General features: G+C 38.8%; 1 protein-coding gene across 5 annotated transcripts in view; it reads right to left on the bottom strand.

Moving 5' to 3' along the window:
* PDGFD (platelet derived growth factor D) overlaps window positions 1-22,601 on the bottom strand; it is a 143,088-nt gene that overhangs the window by 20,478 nt on the left and 100,009 nt on the right. For all 5 annotated transcript variants that reach the window (XM_017815941.1, XM_017815943.1, XM_017815942.1 and 2 more), the window contains 2 exons: window positions 9,322-9,381; window positions 3,897-4,098 (listed from right to left, as the gene is read on the bottom strand). In XM_017815941.1, the coding sequence (XP_017671430.1) occupies window positions 3,897-4,098; window positions 9,322-9,381 (262 nt within the window). The remainder of the gene's footprint in view (window positions 1-3,896; window positions 4,099-9,321; window positions 9,382-22,601) is intronic.

The following is a 22,601-nucleotide window of genomic DNA, read 5'->3' as shown; positions in this document are numbered from 1 at the left end:
CTGATACCAATATCTCACTTCAATCATGTAAATAGAAAGAAATGAATTTAACTAATTAGAATTGCATCTGTATTGTAGAGGTGTGAGATCAGATTTTGTAGATTGAATGGAGTTATATATTTGGATTTAATCCACGACTTTAAGGTACTTGCAAGAGGTATTCAGGGAGGGATCAATTTGAATATGTGTATATTGATGTTTACAAATACACAGAGTCATAGGATCCTCAAGGTTGGAAAAGAACTCCAGCATCATAAATTCAACTATAAACCCAGCACTGCCATAATCACCACTAAACTATATCCCCAAATGCGACATCCACACACTTTTTGAACACTTCCAGGGATGATGACTCCACCACTTCCCTGGGCTGAGCGTTCCAATGCCTAACCACCTTTTCTGTGAAAATTTTTTTCCTAATTTCCTATCTAAATCTCCTGTGGTGCAGCTTGAGGCCATTTCCTCTTGTCCTGTCACTTGTTACCTGTGAGAAGAGACTGACCCCACCTCACTACAACCTCCTTTCACGTAGATGTAGTGCCGTTCTCTAGACTTGCTCCAGCACCTCAATGTCTTTCTTGTAGTGAAGGGCCCAGAACTGAACACAGGATTTGAGGTGCAGCCTCACCAGTGCTGAGTACAGGGGAATGATCACTGCCCTGGTCCTGCTGGCCACACTATTGCTGATACCGCCCAGGATGCCTTTGGCCTTCTTGGCCACCTGGGCACACTGCTGGCTCATGTTCAGCTACTGTTGACCAACAGTCCCAGGTCCTTTGCCGCTGGGCAACTTTCCAGTCACTCTTCCCCCATCCTGTAGCACTACATGAGGTTGTTGTGACTGAAGTGCAGGACCCGGCATTTGGCCTTGTTGAACCTTATACAATTGGTTGTGGCCCAATGATCCAGCAACAATAGGAGGGAGCAAAGAAGATGGAGCCAGAGTCTACTTTGAAAGGACAAGAGGTTTTGGACTGAAATTTTAACATAGGAAAATCTATTCAAATGTTGAAAATAACAATTTTTTTGTTTGTTTTTTTTATTTTGTTCACAGGGTTTTTTTTTTTTTTTTTTTATTTTGTTCACAGGGTGGTCCGGAGAGATTGTGCAGCCTTCATTCTTGGAGGTATTCAAAACCTGACTTGACATGGTCATGAGCAACCTTTTATTGATGACCCTGCCTTGAGTACTGAGGTTGAACTAAACAAATTCTTGACGTGCCTTCTCACTTCATCTATTCCCTGATTCTGTGAGATTTCATTTTATTCTTAAATACTATCCTCTTATTTGCTTGACCTTGATACTTAAATTTGGAAATTATTAATTGCCAAATTAAGAAAATATACCATTTAAATGTAATTTACTACATGTTCCTGTAATCAGAATTACTATTTAGAAACAATGCCTCAAGCTCAATTTTGTGCCATGATTTGGTCTGGGTAGAAAGTTGGATAGGGGTGAAATTAATAGTGATTAATTTATACCATTTATACTGCATGTTCTGAAAATGCTGTGAAAGATAGGCAGAGATTACATCAAATAGTTCTTACCTGCCTCAGGGCTGTTCTAACTTAGGACAAAAAATAAAACCCAGGCTGAAAGCAGAAACAGATAGGTATCTGAAATAAATGATGATATAATCTATTGCTCTCTTTGCTGCAAGGTTATCCCAGTGCCTATCAACATTCCTCAGAGATCCACAGTGTCTGTGTTTAAAAGCCATCAAGTGTTTCTAACTGAAAGACTTGTTAAAACTATTCCATACTCCTGACATCATCCAAGAACAGGCCTTTAATCTTGTCAGAAGTTTATGACTAAATAAAAATTTTAAACTAAAATTTTAAAGGATTTGATTGTGGTGAGGTACTTTTGTCCAGAGGGCTGCTAACAGTCAGGGAATTTGGCCTTTAGCTCGAAGACAAAAGGAAAATTGTTATAAAACTTTTCTTCCTTTTCCTGTAACCAAACCAACACCACCAAAAAAAAATCCTATAAATCAAGTATATTAAAATAATAACTGGAAAATGAATTTGTTTACAGTGGTGGTCTGCTATGCAAGAAGCTGAATTACATTTGTGCTAAGTGGAAAAACTTTCATGCATCTGAATTTTCTGAGCAGTACCAGATCAGATTGATACCTCTAGGCTGCATCAACAAAACACCAAGTCCTATTTTATATTTATGTGGTCATTTAAATATATGGGATAATAGGCCAAATATGATCTGAGGGTGAAATGAAATCTGGAGAGCAGAACCAGTACAGGGTCCAGGTTTCTAATCAGCTTCTATTAAAATCAGAACAGGCCCTTGATTTCTTTTTTATATGTATATATTGGTGCCAAATCCAGCCTGGGAACAAGGAACAATACAGATCATTTTTCACAGATCCCCACAGAGATCAAACCACTCTGTGAAGTAATGCACTGGAACTTAAGTGAAGTTTTTCACAAACATGGGCTGTTGTGGTTGCCTGAAATTTCTGACATGCCAAAAGGTAGCAAAGTAAAGGGGATCACATTCACTGGATTTCTGCTCAGGCTGTTATCGCAGATTCCTTTGAGGTGCTGAGCCCAGAAACAGAGAAGGCCAACGTATCTTGGAAACTGTAAGCCAGTACTGTATCTACTAATACACTGTACATGCCTGAGGTTATCCTCCTCAAGGATAACAGCCATGGGACAGCCCACATTTGTCTCTTACTCTCCAAGTCAAGGTGGCCACATGAATGGCAGGTAGCTTCTCCAGATCCTGGTTCATGCCCAGCAATGACCAGGCTGACAATTTAGAGATATGGTGACTGGATTTCAGGGCCTGGGAACACTCCTTGACGCTATTTTCCATAATACAGATGCAGTCTATATATCCCTTTTATGATCAAAGCTTCATCATTTTGATAGCAAGTAAGTTACAAATATAGAACTACAGTTCTCTCTCTCTCCTCAGCATATGCTTAATGTATGTGGGAATGGGATTTGAGATGTAAATAAATGCTAGATTGCACACAATTGGAACTGTGATTTGGGCACTATAAAGTTATAAAGAAGAATGCATGTGAATACACAACTTGAAAATGGAAGACAATATTAACAGGAGAAATCAAATGAAATACTTTACTCCAGATCTCCTGTGAAAACTACAGTGATTGTCATCTTGGAGAACCCTAACAGACGTCCTAGATCTATATTGCACCACATGAAGGGCAATTTCATCAGGCCCTTCAGTGCATGGTTACCCCAGAGCACGACTGTCTCTTCTCAATAGTGTTTCTTTATCACTATGGGTTTGTACTGCTAGCTTAACATCCCTTTGCTTTACCATTTGCTGGATGATTTGAACTAACAGAAGGAAACAAGAAATATAACCCAGAAATGTGTGCTTTGCTCAGTTACAGACAAGGACGTTAAACCATAATAATGCTCCCCGCCAACAGTGAGATGTTCACATCCTGAAAAAAACAGCTGCATATACAGGTGTCTGCACCAGATGCTTCCCTAAGCACAATGTGATAAAAGTGATTATTCCTCACTCAACAGAGAACAGTCCCTAAGCAGGGTATTTAAAGAAGAGTGATAATGCAGGTAATTAGGAGCCCCATGCTTTACACACAAAGCAATTTTAAGAGGGTGAAGCTGAGAACCATCTGTCTTTATATGTTTTATCTGTGAATTCATCATAACAATGAGCAGTTTTCAGTCTGATTTCTCAAGCAAGATTATACTTAGAAATTGTTTAAGGATAAATAACTTATCCCTAGTTGTAATAGGTGGTACCTTGCCCTGTGACTCCAACGGGAACATGGGCATTAGAATGTAATAGCTAGCCAATGGACATTTCAATAAGGAGTGAAGGAATACCCTGGGCTTGCCTCAAAGTATGTATATAGTGACTTTTCCTACCTTTGGACTTCCTGTCGTGGTAGCTCCTGCCTCGATAATGGTGGCCACTGTCTGTGTACAGATTCTCAAGATCTTCTTGCCAGGAGTCCGGGTTAAAGTGTTTGAGCAGATCCTCCACTGTGTCAAATGCAGCAATGGTTTGATCCAGTGCTTCTGCCGTGAGCGTAGCATCAGTCACTGATGGAGAGGGATAGGATACCCCCTAAGAGTGACATATATCTCAGTGCACTTTGAATAAGTTACAGCACCACTTAAAACAATTGAAAACAGTTACTGAGAAACTTGTCTCATTATTGAGTGAAACAGCTACTTCGGGCCATCTTTTGAAGTCTTTGCCTGGGCCAGGCTTTGTTATACCTGTGTTTTCTTTTTGTAAGGAGAAGAGACACCAGGGAACTCCCAAACAAATCCCAGAGGAGATTCAGGGAGCAAAAGCACTGCCACTGGTGGGCTGTCAGCATTTACATCCACTTCTCAAACGGGATAATGATTTGCACATTTACAGAGATGTAATGAAAATGTCTTTTGAAACCACCGTTATGGCCATGGACCTAGAATGGAGAGGTCAGCTTTGTCAGTTATTTGATAAGAGGCAGATCAGAAACCATAGCAGAGAAAGACAAAGACAATAAGTCCACTATCTTTCTCTGGTCAACTTGGGCAACAAATTTGGCTTGGTTGAAGACTTGAAAAAATGACCCTTTATTCCCCAAAATTAAATGTATTTCAATACACCAACTGACATTTTTTACCAAAAAATACAACTTATTAATCAAACAGAAAAAATATGATACTTTGATCTTAGGAGTGCTGGTGGATAAGAGGCTGGACATGAGTTGGCAACATGCGTTTGCAGCCCAAAAAGCCAATTATATCCTGGGCTGCATCAAAAACAGCGTGGCCAGCAGGGTGAGGGGGGAACTTGCCCCTCTATTCCACTCTTGTGAGGCTCCACCTAGAATACTGCATCCAGCTCTAGAGTCCCTAGCATCAAGAAAGGGCATCAACCAGTTGGAGCAAGTTCAGAGGAGAGCTACCAAGATGATTAAAGGGATGGAGGAAAGGCTAAGAGAATTGGAATTGTTCAGCCGTGAGAAGGCGTCAGGGTGACCTAATTTTGGTCTTCCAATACCTGAAGGGACCTTAAATGAAAGACAGAGAGAGATTTTTTACAAGGGCATGCAGTGATAGGACAAGAGGGAATGGCTTTAAAATAAAAGAGGGGAGATTTAGGTTAGATATTAAGAAGAAATTCTTTACTGTGAGGGTGGTGAGACACTGGAACGGGTTACTGAGAGAGGTTGTGGATGCCCTAACTGTCAAGTGGAGGGGGCTGTGAGCAAGCTGGTCTAGTGGAAGGCATCCCCGCCCACAGCTGGAGTGGAACTAGATGATCTTTAAGGTCCCTTCCAACCCAAGATATTCTATGCTTCTATGATCTCAGCAATGTAACAATGAATATTTGGATTACCAATGTATTAATATTCTCACAATTGTATCAAATAATATTATTTCCCATCGGTAAGGGCCAAGCACCATTCTCTGAGTGTTCCCACTGAACCTGTGGTACAACTTAACTTTGACAGAAAGATTGTAGTAATTTCAGTTTTCCAGGAGAGGACTTCAAACATTTTTAAAAATCATTATTTAGAATTACAATATACACTATCCTGACATCGCTTTTTCCCTGGTCCGAGCACAAAGTCAAATAGTATGCAAATATTATGTAAAATATTTGCAAGAAAAGCTATTAATGCAGATCTCTTACTTTTTGAAGGACCACAATCAAAATACATTATTTTGTCCAACAAGAAGCATAGTAGAACACGAGAGTTGTTTGGTCTTACATGTTAAAACATTGGGGGGAAAACCCTAGAAAACTCTTGTCTTATGAAAACCCAGCTCTGAAGTAATGCAGCAGAAATATGCCATTTAAAATTAATGGCTTCCCAAAATATTTTTTTTGCCTCATATCCTAGTTAAGTTAAACTATTAATCTTTGTGATTAACTTCACTCAGTTGGGTAGTAATGGAAAGGCCAACTCATTTGAGTAAATGCACTCATTTTTTTTGCAGGATTGTGTCCTTCAATTCCTACTATAATAATTTTAAAGTATATATGTCTTTTAAAATAAAACAGTTGTCTCTAATGGTAAGATATATCACAAAATTAACAATCCTTGATATTTTACTGCATTTATTTGCTGGAAGTACGGACAGTACAAATTATTAAAAAAAGAAGAAATAGAAAACATAACAATAGTGCAGTCAAGAAAGCACAGCTGCACTTTACTGCTTACGACCAACGACCCAAGAAGTTTCAGAGGGCCCACTTGTGACTGCAATGCCTCTCTAGTGCCATGCTAAGTAAGACACAGTGCAGATGCCTGTAAAAATTCATGTCCCCTAAAAGGGAAGGCATACCTCAAAGCCTCTCTCCTGACTTCTAAGTGGCTTGGAATAGAGACCGTCAGAGAGATGAAAGTCCCAGGAGTTGAAAAGCTCCAGTTGAAAAGCTCACCAGTAAAGTGAATACAGCATTGTTATCTAAAGCAATGTTGCAGGAAGACTATGCAGTGGCCAGCATCATGCAGTGTGCTAACACAGCCTTTTGGGCTACAAAAGGAAAAGGCATCCAAATGCTACTTTCTTACTAAGAAGAGCTCGGTGGGGCTCATGGCAGCCCAACAGGGAAACATCAGACCCTGATTGCCTTTCAAAAGTGAGGGAGATGGTGCAAGGAGACTGAAGAAACAGCAATAAAAATCAGGCCACAGGTCTGTGGCTTACTCAGTGCAAGAGATTTTTTTTTTTCGCATGTTCAACTGTACATTTCATTACAGAAATGCAGATCAGTGAATGTGCAAGGCATTTCAAACTGAGACAGCTAGGCATTCTCCATTTTCGTTTCATATAAAAGCTTCTATTCAAGAGATTTGTGCAACCTCGTTCAAACATAGAAGAAAGCTTAACGTTTTCTCAGTGACAGCCAAATAAAGAGGAATTATTTCAACAGCTCAGATAGCCTCCTGACACCATGTGACAGGCCCAAAAGCAACTTCAAAGCTGCCAACAAAACTGGCTTTTTTTTTTGTTCTGCCAAGAATGAGGTGCTGGCTTTAGGAGAGTTTGTGCTCGTTGTAATCTGGCTTCTGATATGGCATCCAAAGAGGGAGCAAGAAGAAGAGTGAAATGTAAGAAGCAATGAAGAGCAAAGATTTACCACATTTTGTATCTCTTTTGCATTTCTTAAAAGCACTGAATACATTTTTAATTTAATGGAACACAAAGGTATCTTTTTTTTTTGTCAATGCTCTTGCCCCTAATTTCTATTCCCCAATTCTTTTATCTTTCCTGTATCTGTTGTGAACCTGACAGACAGTCCAATGTGCATCACAGTTTTTTTGTTGGACATAAAATTACTTCAGAAATAATGGAAACTAAACTAATAAGGAGTGATTTGTTTCCTTTTTATTTTTTTCCTGGGTTTCCCATGATGGGTTAAGGGCAGAAGTATTTGTTTTAGCTTTCTGAGAAAAAAACCCCAAAAACCAAACCAAACATACCTCTGTAATATGATCTCCAATATGGAATTTGCTCACTCTGAAATTTTCATTCTGAAAGTTGTAATGTGTCTAGATCCTAAAATGAGTCCTTGAGTTGCTTGTGGGTTTGAGAGAGCAATTTTTGAGCATCAGCAGAATCTTATGTCATCAAGACTTACAGGTCTGAGTTTGTCTCTCTGCTCCTCAAGACCAGAGTAGAACCCCTGAATCTTTCTCTCCTGAAGAACTTGGGTGTTCTCAGACTTTTTCCTTCGTGCTTTTGTGAAAAATTGCTCAATCTCCCTACCTTATTTTCCCTGAGGATAAAAGGGACTTGTAGGTGCGACACACACCCAAGTTGAAGAAAATATGTTTTATGAGATAGGGAATGGTGCGGGAAAACCAGTAAAACTGAGGTTCTGCTTCTGGTTGAGCTGTAAGTTTCCAGGTGACCTTGGGCATCATCTTGCTACCTGTAACATTTGTACTGAATTTCCCTACCTGCAACATGGTAACAATTTTTCAAAAAAAAAGATGTGGAAGATAAACTTAATTTTTCAATATGAAAAGGATACTGGATTTTGGTTTGGTATATTGTGCATTTTATGATGCTAAGGATGTTAACTAACATGGCGTATACCATATCATTGATCTCATTTTCATAGTCATCTGCTGAGGGAGCCCTAGGCTTACATTTTCAAACATCAGCCTACCATATTTTTAAACAAAATATTCCATCATATAGATTTTTTTCCCCCAAGCCCATAATAGAATGAAAAATGAGTTTATGTCTTTCAGTAAAACTGTTTTAGCATCTCCTGCTTGGCACATCTAGTAGATCTCAGCCCTGCTAACATTACTCCTCAAGACTTTCAGCACAATTAGTTCCAGGCAATCAATGCATCGTATCATGAAGGACAAGTTTCATTTGCAAACTCAAGGGTAAACATAAGTAAGACTAGCTTAACAGCTTCTAATTTTGGCAGTATAGAATTTTCTCTCTACTCACTGCCTGGATTGGACACTGATCAGGATATAAACTTAAAATTTTTAAATAATTTAAATAAAATACCCATATTTTATTTACTGCTCCTTCACTGGCTACTCCTGGCAGCTATTGTAACAAAGGTGCTATCATTAAACTCTCTTCCGTGAATGCTCCAAACATTGGTCTCAAATCTGCTTTTAGCATTTATCCCTACCTCGTGTTTTAAGAGGAGTTAACAAGAGCTGTGACATGGTGCTGCCTAGGCAGCAGAGCACACAGAAGAGGACTGCCCATATTATGAATTCTGATGCTACGCTGCTGTTCCCAGGTGTTGGGAAAGAGAGGACAGATTTTTTGTCAATGACACAAATCAAATGCAATGAAGAGAAAAATAAAATTTTATACTGGATTACGTGTTTTTCTTCTTCTTTCTGTTTTATTTTTCTCTGAGTTGCATTTCACTGCTGAATGCGGAGACTTCAGATACAATATTTTATTGGAAACACTTTAAAAAAAATTCTCAGTATTCACAATGAAAAGCTAGATCTATGTTCCTACTGTTTTAATTTTAGTTTTCTGTTTAGGTCAAGACATTCTACAATTAAAAATTTTAAGTTTATATCCTGTATTTTCATATTGGGAGAATGAGTTTGAAAGCAAGAAATGGCTATCCCAATGGCTATCTCATGTGATTACAACAGTTGATGGCATATCCTGAATCTTTTATCTCTAAAACCATACTGATTGACTCCAGTATGAGTTGAATAAACACTTATTTCATTCTATTCCAAAAGTGAATACATGGTTTCTCCATGCAGGTGCCATTTTTGTGAGTTGGATTCAAGCCATCCTATCAATCCATCCATGAGCAAAATAGTGAAAAATTACTTACTGAGACAGAGCTTGTGACTGACTCCCAGTTGGTTTCTGAGGCTGCATGCTGGAAATCATCCTAAGGGGAAAAACCCACAGGAAAAATCATTGTTAAGGCAATATCCAAAATTAACTACAGAACCTAGGAAATATTTCAGCATTCAACCTCTGTCACTTTTTCTAACACTCTTTATTGCAAGAGTCCCTTGCTATGTGTCATTCCTAAATAATGCTATTTCCATTAAGGTTCCTCCCTTTTCATTGTGTATAAACTAGCTCCTTGCAAGCTTGCTGGGACAAGAATAGGTGGTATAATAATAATAATAATGATGATGATGATGATAACAATAATACCACCACCAATATGATAATTGCTGCTTTGCATAGCAGCACCCAATGTGGTCCAGGACATAATATTTATCTTCTTTATATTAAACACCATCTCTGTATGCCTATAATCAGAGTATCAATGCCATTGTCAAACTGATCTGTTCTGGAAAGAATGTGGACATGCCAATACCCTGGAATTACTTAGTCAAGGTGAAAAGCAGAGTAATCTAATCCATTTGAAAAGCAGTCCTAACATGACTGTATTGCTTTTGGTGCTTGAGCTGAACAGGAGTTGCTCATCTGTACAGGAATGGCACTATGTTCTTTACACCAAAAAACACAGCCGCAGTACATTCACAGTAGAAGTGTCACTGCATCAAACCTCTGGGTATTTATGATTAATTTGAGCACAGGGATGGGTTTCATCTCCTCCACCTTTGGACATCTATAAAGCCAACATCTAAGTGAGTTGTTCTTGTTTCCATTTACAGTCAACAAAACCTGGCATGTTCAGGGTGAAAATCATCTGATAAACTGTTTTAGAAACTTAATTTGGAATGACATTGCATCCTAAAAAAGCATTTTTGTCTCCATTGTCTCTATAAAAGGGACATGGGAGGATGAGCTTAGGTATCGATGTCAAAACTGTAGATATTGATATGTGGGCACCTAAATCCCAATCCGCTTGTCTGAGAAATCACTACTTAAATAATGAAGAAGCCATTTCTTTAATATGTTGGTGGTTTTACACATTTCCAACTGGAATAACTAAACCATGAAAAATGGAAAAAAAGGCAGCATTACAGAATGGCCATTAAACACACACATGCGGTGAATAGCTAATGATCAACATGATTATGCAGGTAAGGAAAGTGGACTGAAGCGACAGTATACAGAGATTTTAATTTCTAATAATCAAATTTATAATGAAAAGATTTAAAGAAGATGGATCAATGCCTGGGCTCACAATTTTGTCCCAACACAGTATCTGCTAAGCTAGAAACTGAAGGGGAAAATGGAAGGTAGCTGCTCAACTGATGCTCACTAGACTTGATCCTGCATTGGACCATACATATATGCATATATTATTTCTTAGGAATGAAAAACAGAAAATTGATCTCATAATCTGCTGATTCATCAATAAAATTTTCCTTTACTCAAGAAGGAACTGCTGTCAGATCCAGAATCAATACACATGGCTTTTTAATGTTTTTCATTTGCTATAGAAAAATATTCAAATATCTCAAAAGTCACAAGATTGTGTATTCAATATTGCTAGTGTTTCTTTTTAAAATGTTCCTTTCTGTCAAATCTGAAACAGCAAAACTGTAGTGATTTCTTCAGTACTTAAGATTAGTAGAAATTAATAAACCCCATCACTAAGTGACCTTTGAAACTGCAGGGCTATTAAAAGGCTAGTAATTAGGTGGTCAATTTTTTCTAAGAATACAGAAGCAAAATATTTAGGTACACTATTTCAAAGCAGATTTTTTTTTTCCTTGAAAACAATAAAAAGATCTGCAAAAGCTATGATCAGATCATAAATAATTCTGAATGTGGCTACCTTGGCCACATTCTCTACACATTTAGTTGCCCAGTTCTTGACAAGCCACGACTTAAATTAAATAAAAATGGATTTGAAAAGCTCATGAATCCTCTGGTAATGACTGCTAGTTGCAAAATTTGGAAACCATTTCCTCTCAGTCATTAGCTTCCATTTAGCACTTCCAGAAAAAGAACTAAAGTGGCATTGAGTTCTGAGGCATTATTTTAAAACAGGAACAATTTGTCTCATTGAATGTTTGGAGAAGACTGTAGACAACAAGTAATTTTGTGTTCAAAGTGATAGTCCTATTGTGTTATCTAACTGTAGATATCAAAAATGTTTCTTTAGTCTGATTCTTTGAGCTGGTTAATGCCAGGAAACCCCTCCAAAATCCTGAGTTAGACATGTGTACCACCTGCTTCTTGGATCTCAAACCTTATGACTGCACATTTTGACTCTGTGATTACATTCGATCTGCATAAACTATTCACAACCCTATGGTTTTTTTCCACCATCAGTCAAGGCAGCTGCAGTCATTCTTGGCTTCTTGGAGCTTTCAACCTCTACAGTTTGAAGATTTTATTATCTATGGCTTCTACTTGCAGCTATTTCAAGTAATGATATTAAAGTAGTTCTCATCATTACAAAAGTCTCCCCTCTTTTCTCACCATTGTCCATAGTACAACCTGAAGGACAAATCTATTTTCAGTGCTATCTATTCAATTTATACTGTCTTGTTTATGAAAATTTGCCTATGATCACTTTGGCTGTTGTTTTCTTCATTACTTAACACTAAACTTTTTAGTTAAAAATTTAAAAAAACAAAAACCTCCAAAGCCCAAAAACATAATCTCCACATCTTTTCTAGCCTAATACTGGAAAAGCAGGGTAGTAATAATTTGGTTACGTCACCCTGAAAACAGTGCTTCTATTCTTGTATGTGTCAAGGTAACATAACAGTACTGCATGAGACTTCAACAAAGCATTGCATTAACTATTCTACAAGCAGCAAAATTACAAGCAAAACAACAGGACTACCAATCACCTTCTGATGGTAGCTACTTCTACTGAAGAAAAACGACTTCTAAACCTCAGCTTCCAAAATTACACTTCAGCAAGACAAATACTGAATCAGTCCTTAGAGTTAAATATGTATGGACATTGATATATTGTTCTTGGCTCTGTTTCAGACAAAGAAAAGCTACTCTCTCCTTCACAGACTGACTTTGTCTATAGCCTGTCTCCCACCATTGATCACCAATAAGTGACAAGGAGTCACAGGGAATACTCTGTGTTTCACCTAGAGCTTTCCCAAGTGGAGATCATGAGGCAAAATCACAGGTACTGATATATGAGACTGCAGAGCCAGATAGCACTGGTTGCTGAGGAAGATGATTTGCAGCCTGGGGGTCCATGACCTGCAGCAGCACAAGCTCTGCTGGGTTGAAGCCATCAGAATTGGTGGGAGCTGTAGGAACAGACAGGCATCAGGAAAACACCAGGGATGAGGATGAGAAGCTTGCCAGTTTGAGAAGCATGTTGTCCATAACTCACTTTGCTGTACCACCTATGTGACAAAACATGAGTCCTTCCAGTCATGCTGGATTACTGCCTGGTCCTTAAATTAAAAGCAAGAAGCACTTTCTCATATTTCTGTGATTCTTCATTTTTTACATAGTTTATCTCTATAGACCAGTCTTTTGGCACCTTGGTACGTGACATCTATGAGGCAGGATGCCTGGGATAGGCTACAGCTGCCACAGGACAGGGACAGCACACTGGCAGCTCTCTCCAGGGGAAAGAAGCAGCCCCATATCTCTATGAATTTCTTTCTAAACTCCTTCTCTTAATCTGCAGGTCTATGGGGTGAGTGGACTAGGTTTGGTAAGAGATTGTTTATCTGACAAAACAACTATAAACTACAGCTAATGAAAGCTGAGGTGATACTCTCTGCTTCAAGGAGTGGGAAAGGTTCTCAAAAGAGTTGTGATTAAGCATCCCTGATCCTAAGACAGCATCCTTAACTGATGCTTAGGCCCTACTGGTTCAAGAGGGTCCTCTCCTGAAGGAGTAACCTCTACTGTGACCTTCTACTCAGATGACAAGTAAGGGGTGAAGGGAAAAAATGAAGGCATGTTCTTGGGGCAAGTAAACATGAGAAAGAGGAAGAATGAAGCAAACTGAGGAAAAATTAAGACAGAGAAGCTGAAGAGTTGGGCTCTGTCTGTGGTCACCCCATTTGTGGTATTTAGACATCATAAACTATAAAGCAAAGAGAAGCAGTTTCTAGAAATTTGCAGAAGAACAGAGCTAAGGAATGAACTGAGGCACACAGCAGAGCCTGAAAAACCAAATCGGGGTGAAATGGGGCACATTCAAAAAGGTCCAGTACAGAAACAAAAAGTTGTGAACTCTCCATGGAGTGTAAGAATTAGAGACTAAGGAGAATGGAAGGTCTGTAAAGAAAAACTAGAGTAAATTACAACTTGAAGAAAAAAAAGGCAAAATTATCCTACTGTTTAGATTAATAAAAGGAAACTCAATCATACCTATTTTTGAATAATGGTCAACATTCAGAGCTACTTGCAAACAAGTAGCTGATAAACTTGTATTTGTTGATAGTAATAACAAATTATAATAATCTGTAAATATTTCTTTTCTTTTTCCTGCAACAGGCAATAGTACATATATTTTCTCCAAGAATTGAATTTATACATATTACATTTTATTTAAAAAGCAACAGGTATTTCAAGCAAATAAACCCCAAACTCAGAACCTAGTTTGTAACAGAAATGGTGTTAGGTAAGTTAGAAGCAAAATAAAAACCATAGTTCCATTCAAAAAAGTTCTGTGACACATACTCCATTTTGTACACTTCAACATATTAATTATAATTTCTCATGTAGCATTTTAGTACACTCCAATTTTTATTCTTAAATATAAATAAAAATCATATAGATGTACACTTTGAAGTATCTTTTTCTTTTACAATACTTTCATTTCATCACATTGCTAGGCCTTAGTTTAATATTAGAATGGCATTTTTTAGCACTTCTCCTAAGGATGTGGTAAGATACCTACAGCAGGCTACTCACTAGGGCGCCAGATGCTGCATTTTTCTTACAGTAATGGTCAAACCACTGCTCTGTTCAGCTCTGGTGACAAGACATCAAAATAAAAGGTACTGAATTCGGAAAGCATGCAACAATGATGGTTTGTAATCTGGGAATCATGCCTGGCAATGAAAGATTAAGTGGAGGCCAGTGTCTTTCAAGAAAGTCTGATGTAAGTTGACCTTGTCTCTCCAGACAATAACGTACAGTCAGCTGCAAGAGGCAATGTCAACCAATGTCACTAAGCTCTATCATTTGGCAGTGCAAGCATTAACAAATTCAGGTAGCTGTAATCTGAAGGCAGCAATATCCAAAATGGAAGTATGAGCAAATTTTACCACTGATGGCAACTGTAACCGAAACAGATAAGAAATTAACAAATAACTTTAATCGTATTGAATTTTCTTTTCTATTTTTTGATGTAGTCCCATAAAAGCAGGCCATCAATGACAACAGCATTTTAAAGTCAGTAACAAAAGGTCAGACAGCCACCAAAGTGTCTGATCCTGAATGTGATAGCATGATTCTTGCCCTTTAAAAAAAGACATAAATTGAGTTTTTGAAGCCCAGTTGCCATGACATATCAGTAGTTACAACCTTATAAGTTATGACTAAGTTAATACTTGTGTAAGACAATATATAAAATCACTCTTGATTTGTTCTGACACATTTACTAGCTATAACTGAGTGGGAAGCATAAGATACTTAAAATTTCAAAAGTTTAAGGCTGTAATAGTGTTTTTGGTTAACTGCAGTTTGATACATTTATTTATGAAAAGTTGAGGTAAACCATAAGATAGGAGTATATTTAATAACAGTTATATTTGGTAAATACTTCTCTTCATCCTTCACCTAGCTCTGGAAATAGGATTGCTGGATGCATATTGTAAGAATGTCCAAGACACTGACATTTAAATGATCTGTCTAAAAGGTCAGATAACACTTGCTCAAATGAGACGATGGTTATGCCTTTGAAAAATCAGATGTCATCCAACACTACTATGTCTATAAGCATCCTGTTTGCTACACAAACCCAAAAGAAAGTGTGCAAGACTTTACTGCCATACTGCGCAAATTGTGCATTGCCTTTATTTTCTCCATCACAGAGGCCTCTCCTCATATCTCCATGTACAAGGAATTTGCTAAGAGCTAATCTGGTGTATACTGCAGTTAAACAATTATAAACAAAATACGAATCAAGTAACATTCACTGTAAATATTCTGCAATTCCTCCTTTGCCATTTTTATCTGAATGGAAAATTTTACTTCTGCAATTAAACGCTGGGACACAAAACTTGAAAGGCCTTTCCGGGCTGTCACTTCCAAAACCCTCAGATTTGTTGGCTGTTTTCAAGCTAAATTTATCTTTATTGCACTTATGTAAGTACCAGCTTTATCCTTTTCTTCCTCTCCCAAGTTTGCTTCCTGCAGTAATTCTGAAGAGATGTCATATCTCCTCTCAGCATACATTTTATTATGCTAAGCAAGCCAAGTTGTCTTGGCCCTTAGTAAGAAATGTCCTCTTGTCCCCCAATTGTCCCTGAACTCAGTCCAAGAGAAATGGGATTGCTCCATACTATGGAGACCAAAACCATACAAAGTATTCCAGAAACGATGCAGCTATAGTCTAATTGGTCCTGTGCCTAGTACACTGAGAAATTTTCTTCACCCCTATTCACTAACCAGTGAGATGCCATCTAACAGCAAATACTTTTGCTATTAATCTCTACATGAATGACCTCTTTACTCATTTTTGAGCTGTTGCATTTTATTGCAAATCAGTTCTTTGCTCTTCAAGGTCAACCAGTTTTCCTCTTCAATACTCTGATTTTCCCATTCATGAGCAATGCACTTCAGTTCTGTGGATGCTGCAAAACCCATTAAAATGCTACTCTGCATGTTGTACTCTGGTTGCTAAAACATCCCAAAAATAAAAATGACCATATGACCAACCCTTTAGAAATTCCCATTAGTGAGCTCTCTCAGGATGGATACTCCCTTCTGCATTACAGCGCACTGCTTCCCCTTTGACTGCTATGTGTCCATCTTCTGCAGCATAAGCATTTCCTGTGTTACACTGGGTGAGATGCTCCTCTCAAGACCAATTATATTTGCTAGACAGCTTTTCCTTCCTTTTCAGGCTATCTTCCAGTCTGGAATGAGTTTCTTTTATAAAGAGATGGGCTCTTTTTCTCTAGTTTCCTGCATCTTTAACCACCTTTTCTGCTGACAAGTGCCCTGTAAGCTTTCTAGGTCAGACTAATCAGCCTGCAGGTGCCTGGGCCACTCTCCTGTCATTGATGCTATAGACTGCCACTGCATTCACCATTTCCACGTGAGCCCTGGCTCACCTTATCGCTATCCAGGGATGAAATCGAGGTGCTTTAAGCTTATACTACATCTGCTCCCAACTCCCTTCAATTACTATTCTGTAGAAAGGAGACTTGATTTCAGCAGTGACCCTTTGTGCCTTATGGTCTGCACTGCCCATCTTTTGGCAGCGACACTGGAGAGTTCCAAAGGCAACTGGGCTCCTTGCTCACCCTGGTTCAGTGTCTAAGCACACCTGGGCCATGGTGCAGCCCTATTTTGCAGGGCTTGCTGGTCCCTATGTGATGCCCCACGCCAGCTCTGCCAGGTCAGCGGGGAGCAGACATCCAGAGGGGTCTTGTTCAGTGCAGTGCTGGTGTCGGAGAGCTGCCAGGTAGATAAGAGCTTGGGAGCAGTGATCTCAGGAGCCAAAACCTTGCTGCCAGGTCAAAGCCCAGCACCCTTGTGAGGACTTTGGTCCATGCTGACTGAGAGGGTTTTGGAAGCAGCCTCTCTGGTAACAGGTGAGTCCACCCTGAGCAAAACTGAAAAAGCTGATACTTCACTTTTCTGATAGTGTCCAGGTTGGACAAAACTCTTTCAGAGTTAACAGAAGGCAGAGACAGCTGGTTATTTCAGGTCCTCCTTCTTGGTATGACTCATACCAAATGGGAACGTACTGAAAGGCCCCAGTATTAGGGATAGAAAGAAAAAATATTAATGACAGAAAATCTCCTAGGAGCAAGCTATTAATTTTCTGATTTCTTTCCACTTGAGTTTCTACACATTTTTTATAGATTTAAGCACGGTCTATAATCAGTGAAAAATAATCATTAATAAATACAGCCTAATTTCATTTAATATTTCAAGTTTTCCATTGTTCTACTAGGAGGATCTGCTAAGTGCAGACATGCACGCTTACATTTGCAGACATGATTTGGGAGAAACGTGAAAGCACTAATAATAATAATGAAAAACTCTAATGGAGCTAAGCAAATTTAATTCCAAAGCTGAGGACACAGTGTAAAAAGGTACCAGCAAGGGACATTAGCTATCCTAGCAGCAATCCCAGCCTATTGATTTTGTGTGAAGGATCCATTTGTTTTTGAGCTCTCTCTAAGAGGATGCTGTTTAATTCTGCAGTAAGCATGCAGCACGAGCACGTGTTACGTTTCACAAATAATGCAAAACAAAGCAATCTGTTCACCCTCCTTTTTTGACTGGAAGGCATTGCATTTTCCTGGACAACAAAAAAGGACTGCTATACAAACTTTCTAAGATGATCAGTAATTATAAAAATAACAAGAATACATGACCTTTTAAGAATACAAGAACCATTTTCTCTTAGCTTTTCCAGGTTTTTGATGGGATCAAAAGCAGTTGATTTACTGCAAACAGCACAGGATACTGCTTATTGGGGATTTCATTTAACTTGAGCTTGATCAAACAGCTAGATTAAGGAAAAAACAAAACTATTCCAACTGAACTTCCAGACCCAGATCTATTCTTAAAAAACACCATTGCTGTTTAAGCTAAATACAAGGACATTAGGAACTGTTATGCTTCTCATTTCTCTTATGCATAATTCTTACAAATAGCAATTTTAAGTGACACTATGAATGAAGACCAGGTAAAAACACCTTACATTTGCTACCTTCTTCTAAACAATCTAACTAAATCATGCTAATCAGTTTTGGGATCAGCTTACCAAAAAACAGCATTGAAAATCCTTCTAAACACTGAAGTGAGACCACAATCTCAGGACCAGGAAGGTGTGTTATGGGTCAGAATTTGAGTGTGACATTTTATTTAAATTCTGACTGAATACAACCATAACCAAATAGACTAAGGATGTCTGTAGAATTGTAATAGGCTAAATATTTTCAAGCATTAAAAAGAAGAAGAATAGTTTACTTCACTTTTATACTAATGACCTGGAAAATGTGACAGAAATTGAAGCTGGAAAAAAAAAATAAAATTGGAAAAAAATCAAAAGAAGTTGTAAACACCATTTAATATAAAGGAATATGCTAGGACTACCAGAGGTCAGAAGCAGTGGCAGGAAAGAAAAATAAGCTTTCATTTAAAAGAATGTAAATGGAGAAAAAGGTACAAGCCATAAACTCTATTTAATGGCACATATGGACTCAGAAAGGAATTCATGCCAAAAGCCTGGATGGAACAAAGATAAAAACCCATGAAATGAATCTCAAATGTGACACAGTGGCATAGCATGCAGGGTGACACACAGAGATCTTCCTAAGGGCATAAAGATATGCTCTCCTCACAGCAAGGGGATACCCACCATCACAAATCACCAAGGGGATACTCAGAAAAAAGCAAGGTTTGTGGGTAAAAGCAGCTCCTCTGGAAACCAAAGCTGGGTATTCTCCAGACAACAGGCACAGCCAGTTGTGTGGGTGTGATATCTTACGTGGATGTGATAACTTACATGGGTGCGATAACTTACGTGGGTGTGATATCAGTATCAATAAAATTGCAGGCGGTAGCTTCATACCCCATCATGGAAATGTCAAGTTTACACCAAACCTGTGCCATCCTGGCCTTGCAGTGCTGGTCTGCAACAGTCAGGTTTTTTGGCTATCCACCTCCATCAGCAATGCAGGCTTATGAGGAGAAAACAGAGGGAGAGTGCTCTTGCACATTCCATCAGAAAGACTTTATTTTGTGGTTCAAAAAGGTCTGAGTCTTTCCTGAACACCAGAAAGCATTTTTAATGTACCAAACCTACAGACTGTTGAATTTCTACTCTGGTTTTAGCACAGCCCTCCTGGCTACCCTGTCCACCTTTGACTAAACCTCCAGGATGGCCACTGCACCAGCAGAATACCAGCACCCATGCAATCCTCCAGATTTCAGCTGCTGGCAGTACAAGTGTTGTCTCTGCTTTTAATCTATTTCTTAACACACCTGTAAAATGCACCTGAACGAGCACTGAACTAGGACTGTCAGCACACAAAGTTGCTGCTAAGGTGGGAAAGTAGAGTGTTTACTTTCACACATTTCTGATGGAGATAAACTACATATATAGAGAGCAGAGTGTCCTATTTCCTGCTGCCTTACATTATCTGACCTGATTTTTTTTTTGTCGTTTCATAGCTTAATAATACTAATTTTTCTGTATAAACTCATGCATATGCAAAAAGAGGTGGAAGGCCTGAATAAGAACACCACTGATATATTCTGGCTCTTTGCTAATCATCAGCATAAGATAAGCACACAAGACCTTGTGTTCACCATGCCTGCCTAGAGGAGAAGCATCTCAGAGCTAATATGCACATGTAGTACAATGAACATTTTGAAACAGGATCTCATTTCCAGTCGGGGCAAAAGTTTCACCTCATCTGTAAAAAACAGCAATTGTTTCGTGTTCGGTTTAGGTTTCCATACCTACACAGCATTCACAATTTCTGTTCACTTCTGGAGAAAGCACGCCTATTTCCATCACTAGTGGCCTCTTCAGCATGCAACACAAACCATACAGAGTAGTCAGACTACCTGTCCTCATAGTGCCCAGGTTCTTTCAAGAATTTTTTTTGTTTCAAGTTTATTGGCCAGACCTTGGTGTAAGTTTTTGTGGCCTTGAAGTCTTTTTTTATCCTGCCTTACAGCAGTGGAAAGATTAGCCTCATACCTTCTAGGCTGTTTTCCCAAGTTTAAGGGTTTGTTTTTTATTTTCTTTTTTTTCCCTCAAACTGACCTGTAACTCTGCAACCATTGAACCCCAGGGCTCATAAATGCCATTAACTCTGTCATTCATGGTGCTGTCAGGAGTGATAAGAAAATGAAAGAAAAGATCACCTCCGTGTAAGAACTTTTGGGCTACATCTTTATTAGTAATAAAATGAGGTATGGATTGATCAGATACGGTATGACTCATGTCCTCAGATGTAACTATTACCCTGCAAAACAGAGTGGCCACAATAAACTGCACATTGGAAACAGCCCAAGGCCTTTCATGGCTCCAAACTAGCCATGCTAAAAATGTGAGAGGGCAAACAACCTTGTGCCTATGCCTTGGCTCACATCCATCTTGTTTAATAGTCTCTACTGGCAATTATGGATACACAGCCTTCCTTATTAGAGGGTCTGATCCTGCAAGAGCTTGTATTTAGGCTTCATTATATGACTGATGGTTGGACAACAGTGGTGTTTAGACTCAGGAACATGCAATGAGACACCATGGTGCCTGATTCCTACAGTCCGAGGGAAACTTTCATTACAGTGTTTGTTACCACATATGACCTAAAAAATACATCAGGACAAAAATATTGATTAAAAGGAAGCACTTTTATAGCTGCCCAGATCAGAAGTATTATTAAAAGAAAAGGCTTCTGCAGGTTAAGAAAGGGACCTAGAAAATAAGTTTTATCTGCCATAAAACATAATTTTGTACAATTAAAATATATCCCCAAAGAAAAAACTATTAAAGTGAAAAAACCATTAAAGTGAAAAAACCCTGTTGTCAAGGGTGACAGAAAAATTGGATCTTATTTGATTCTGCTGAAAATGGTTTAACAAGAAGATACATAAATTCCACAGACCTAAAAATTATTTTTAGCTTCCAGTGCTACAGATGAGTTGCAAAATCTGACCCTATTGCTACAGGCTCAGACCTTCTCTAATTAAGCTCTGACTAGTCATCAAACTGACAATTGATGAAAACAGAACTGCATTTTTCTTGGTATTAAAAAAGAGGAAGTGTGATAGATCCTTTTTTTTTGTTGTTGTTTTTTTGGTATGGAATGTATGCTCAAAATCAGTTCAACATGGAGACTAACCTGTGGGTTGAGAAATAGCGAGGGGTTTATAGGTAAAGAATCATGGTAACAATACAGGCACTGGACAGGAGGAGGTGTTCAGCTCAGTACCGCAAAGCTCAGCACCAGGCAGGGGGTTATTTTATGTAACCTCGTCATTCAGACAAAAATTTTCTAGTAAGATTTATCCTATCAAGTCTAAAATGTCAGGAACCCTGCAACTAATAAAAGATGTGTGTGTGAATATGCACATGTAAGGAAAAACCAGAAACACTCTGGCATGTCTGTCATCTGTGTTATTCTGAGGATATGCATGGACTTTATCGACTGTTCAGAGCAAAAGAGAAGGTTGTAAATTTAATAAAGATGTGTGCATAAAAAAATGCAAGTCAGATTTATACAGTGCCATGACTGTCTTTGGAAATGTGGTATACAGTGTGAAGGTTACTGGAGCCAGAACCAATGTGCTGAGCAAACAACAGCAGCAGCCTGCAAGCTTACCAGCTTCCCCAGCAGGGAAGGAAGGACCTTCTCTGATGATCTGTGCCTGGAACTGCAGAATCAGAACAAAACTAAGAATTGTTAATAGGAAGTGTAGAGGTTCAAAGAGTTCCAGTTATGATACCACCCAAGGAGGAGTGGAGGGATGAGAATAGCTACCAGCTTTCTCCCACCCACCAGACCAGTGGCTCAGTGTGGTCTGAAGCTGATTTTTGTTCTTTCATCTTTCTGGTTTGGAATCTGGGATTGCTGTACTCCATTTTGTAGTAATGAAATTTCTTAAACTAGACAGGACCTTAAATAAGTCTGACAGGCACAGGAAAAGCGAGCATCCAAATAAAAGAGGACAGCAGAAGACTCCTTTGTTCATTGCTCTTAGTTTGGCCATGAAGCCCACCCCATTGGTACAGTGTCCCACACTGGAAGCTGGAACACCACCATCTGCTTCTGTACTGTCTTTTAGAAGTTAATCTTGTGGCATTTTACAAAGGCTTGTTGTGCCTATCTTTGAGGTGGGAAGATCTCAGGCTGTGAGAAGGTGTAAGAGCAAGCAGTGGTGGAGGCTAGCCTGGAGCTGTGGCTGTAAGGCCAGAACCCTCCCTGAGGTCATGATGCTGCATCCAAACCTGTGGACAATGCAACAGCAGGCACAGACATCTTCAGTGGGAACATGGAAAAATCAAAAATATTATCATAACCCAGCAAGATAAAGTTCACT

This window comes from Lepidothrix coronata, unplaced genomic scaffold (genome assembly GCF_001604755.1).
Source record: "Lepidothrix coronata isolate B3197 unplaced genomic scaffold, Lepidothrix_coronata-1.0 Scaffold53, whole genome shotgun sequence".
Lineage (NCBI taxonomy): Eukaryota > Metazoa > Chordata > Aves > Passeriformes > Pipridae > Lepidothrix > Lepidothrix coronata.
Note: the sequence above shows the minus strand (reverse complement) of the source record. Positions and strands in the feature narration are given on the sequence as shown.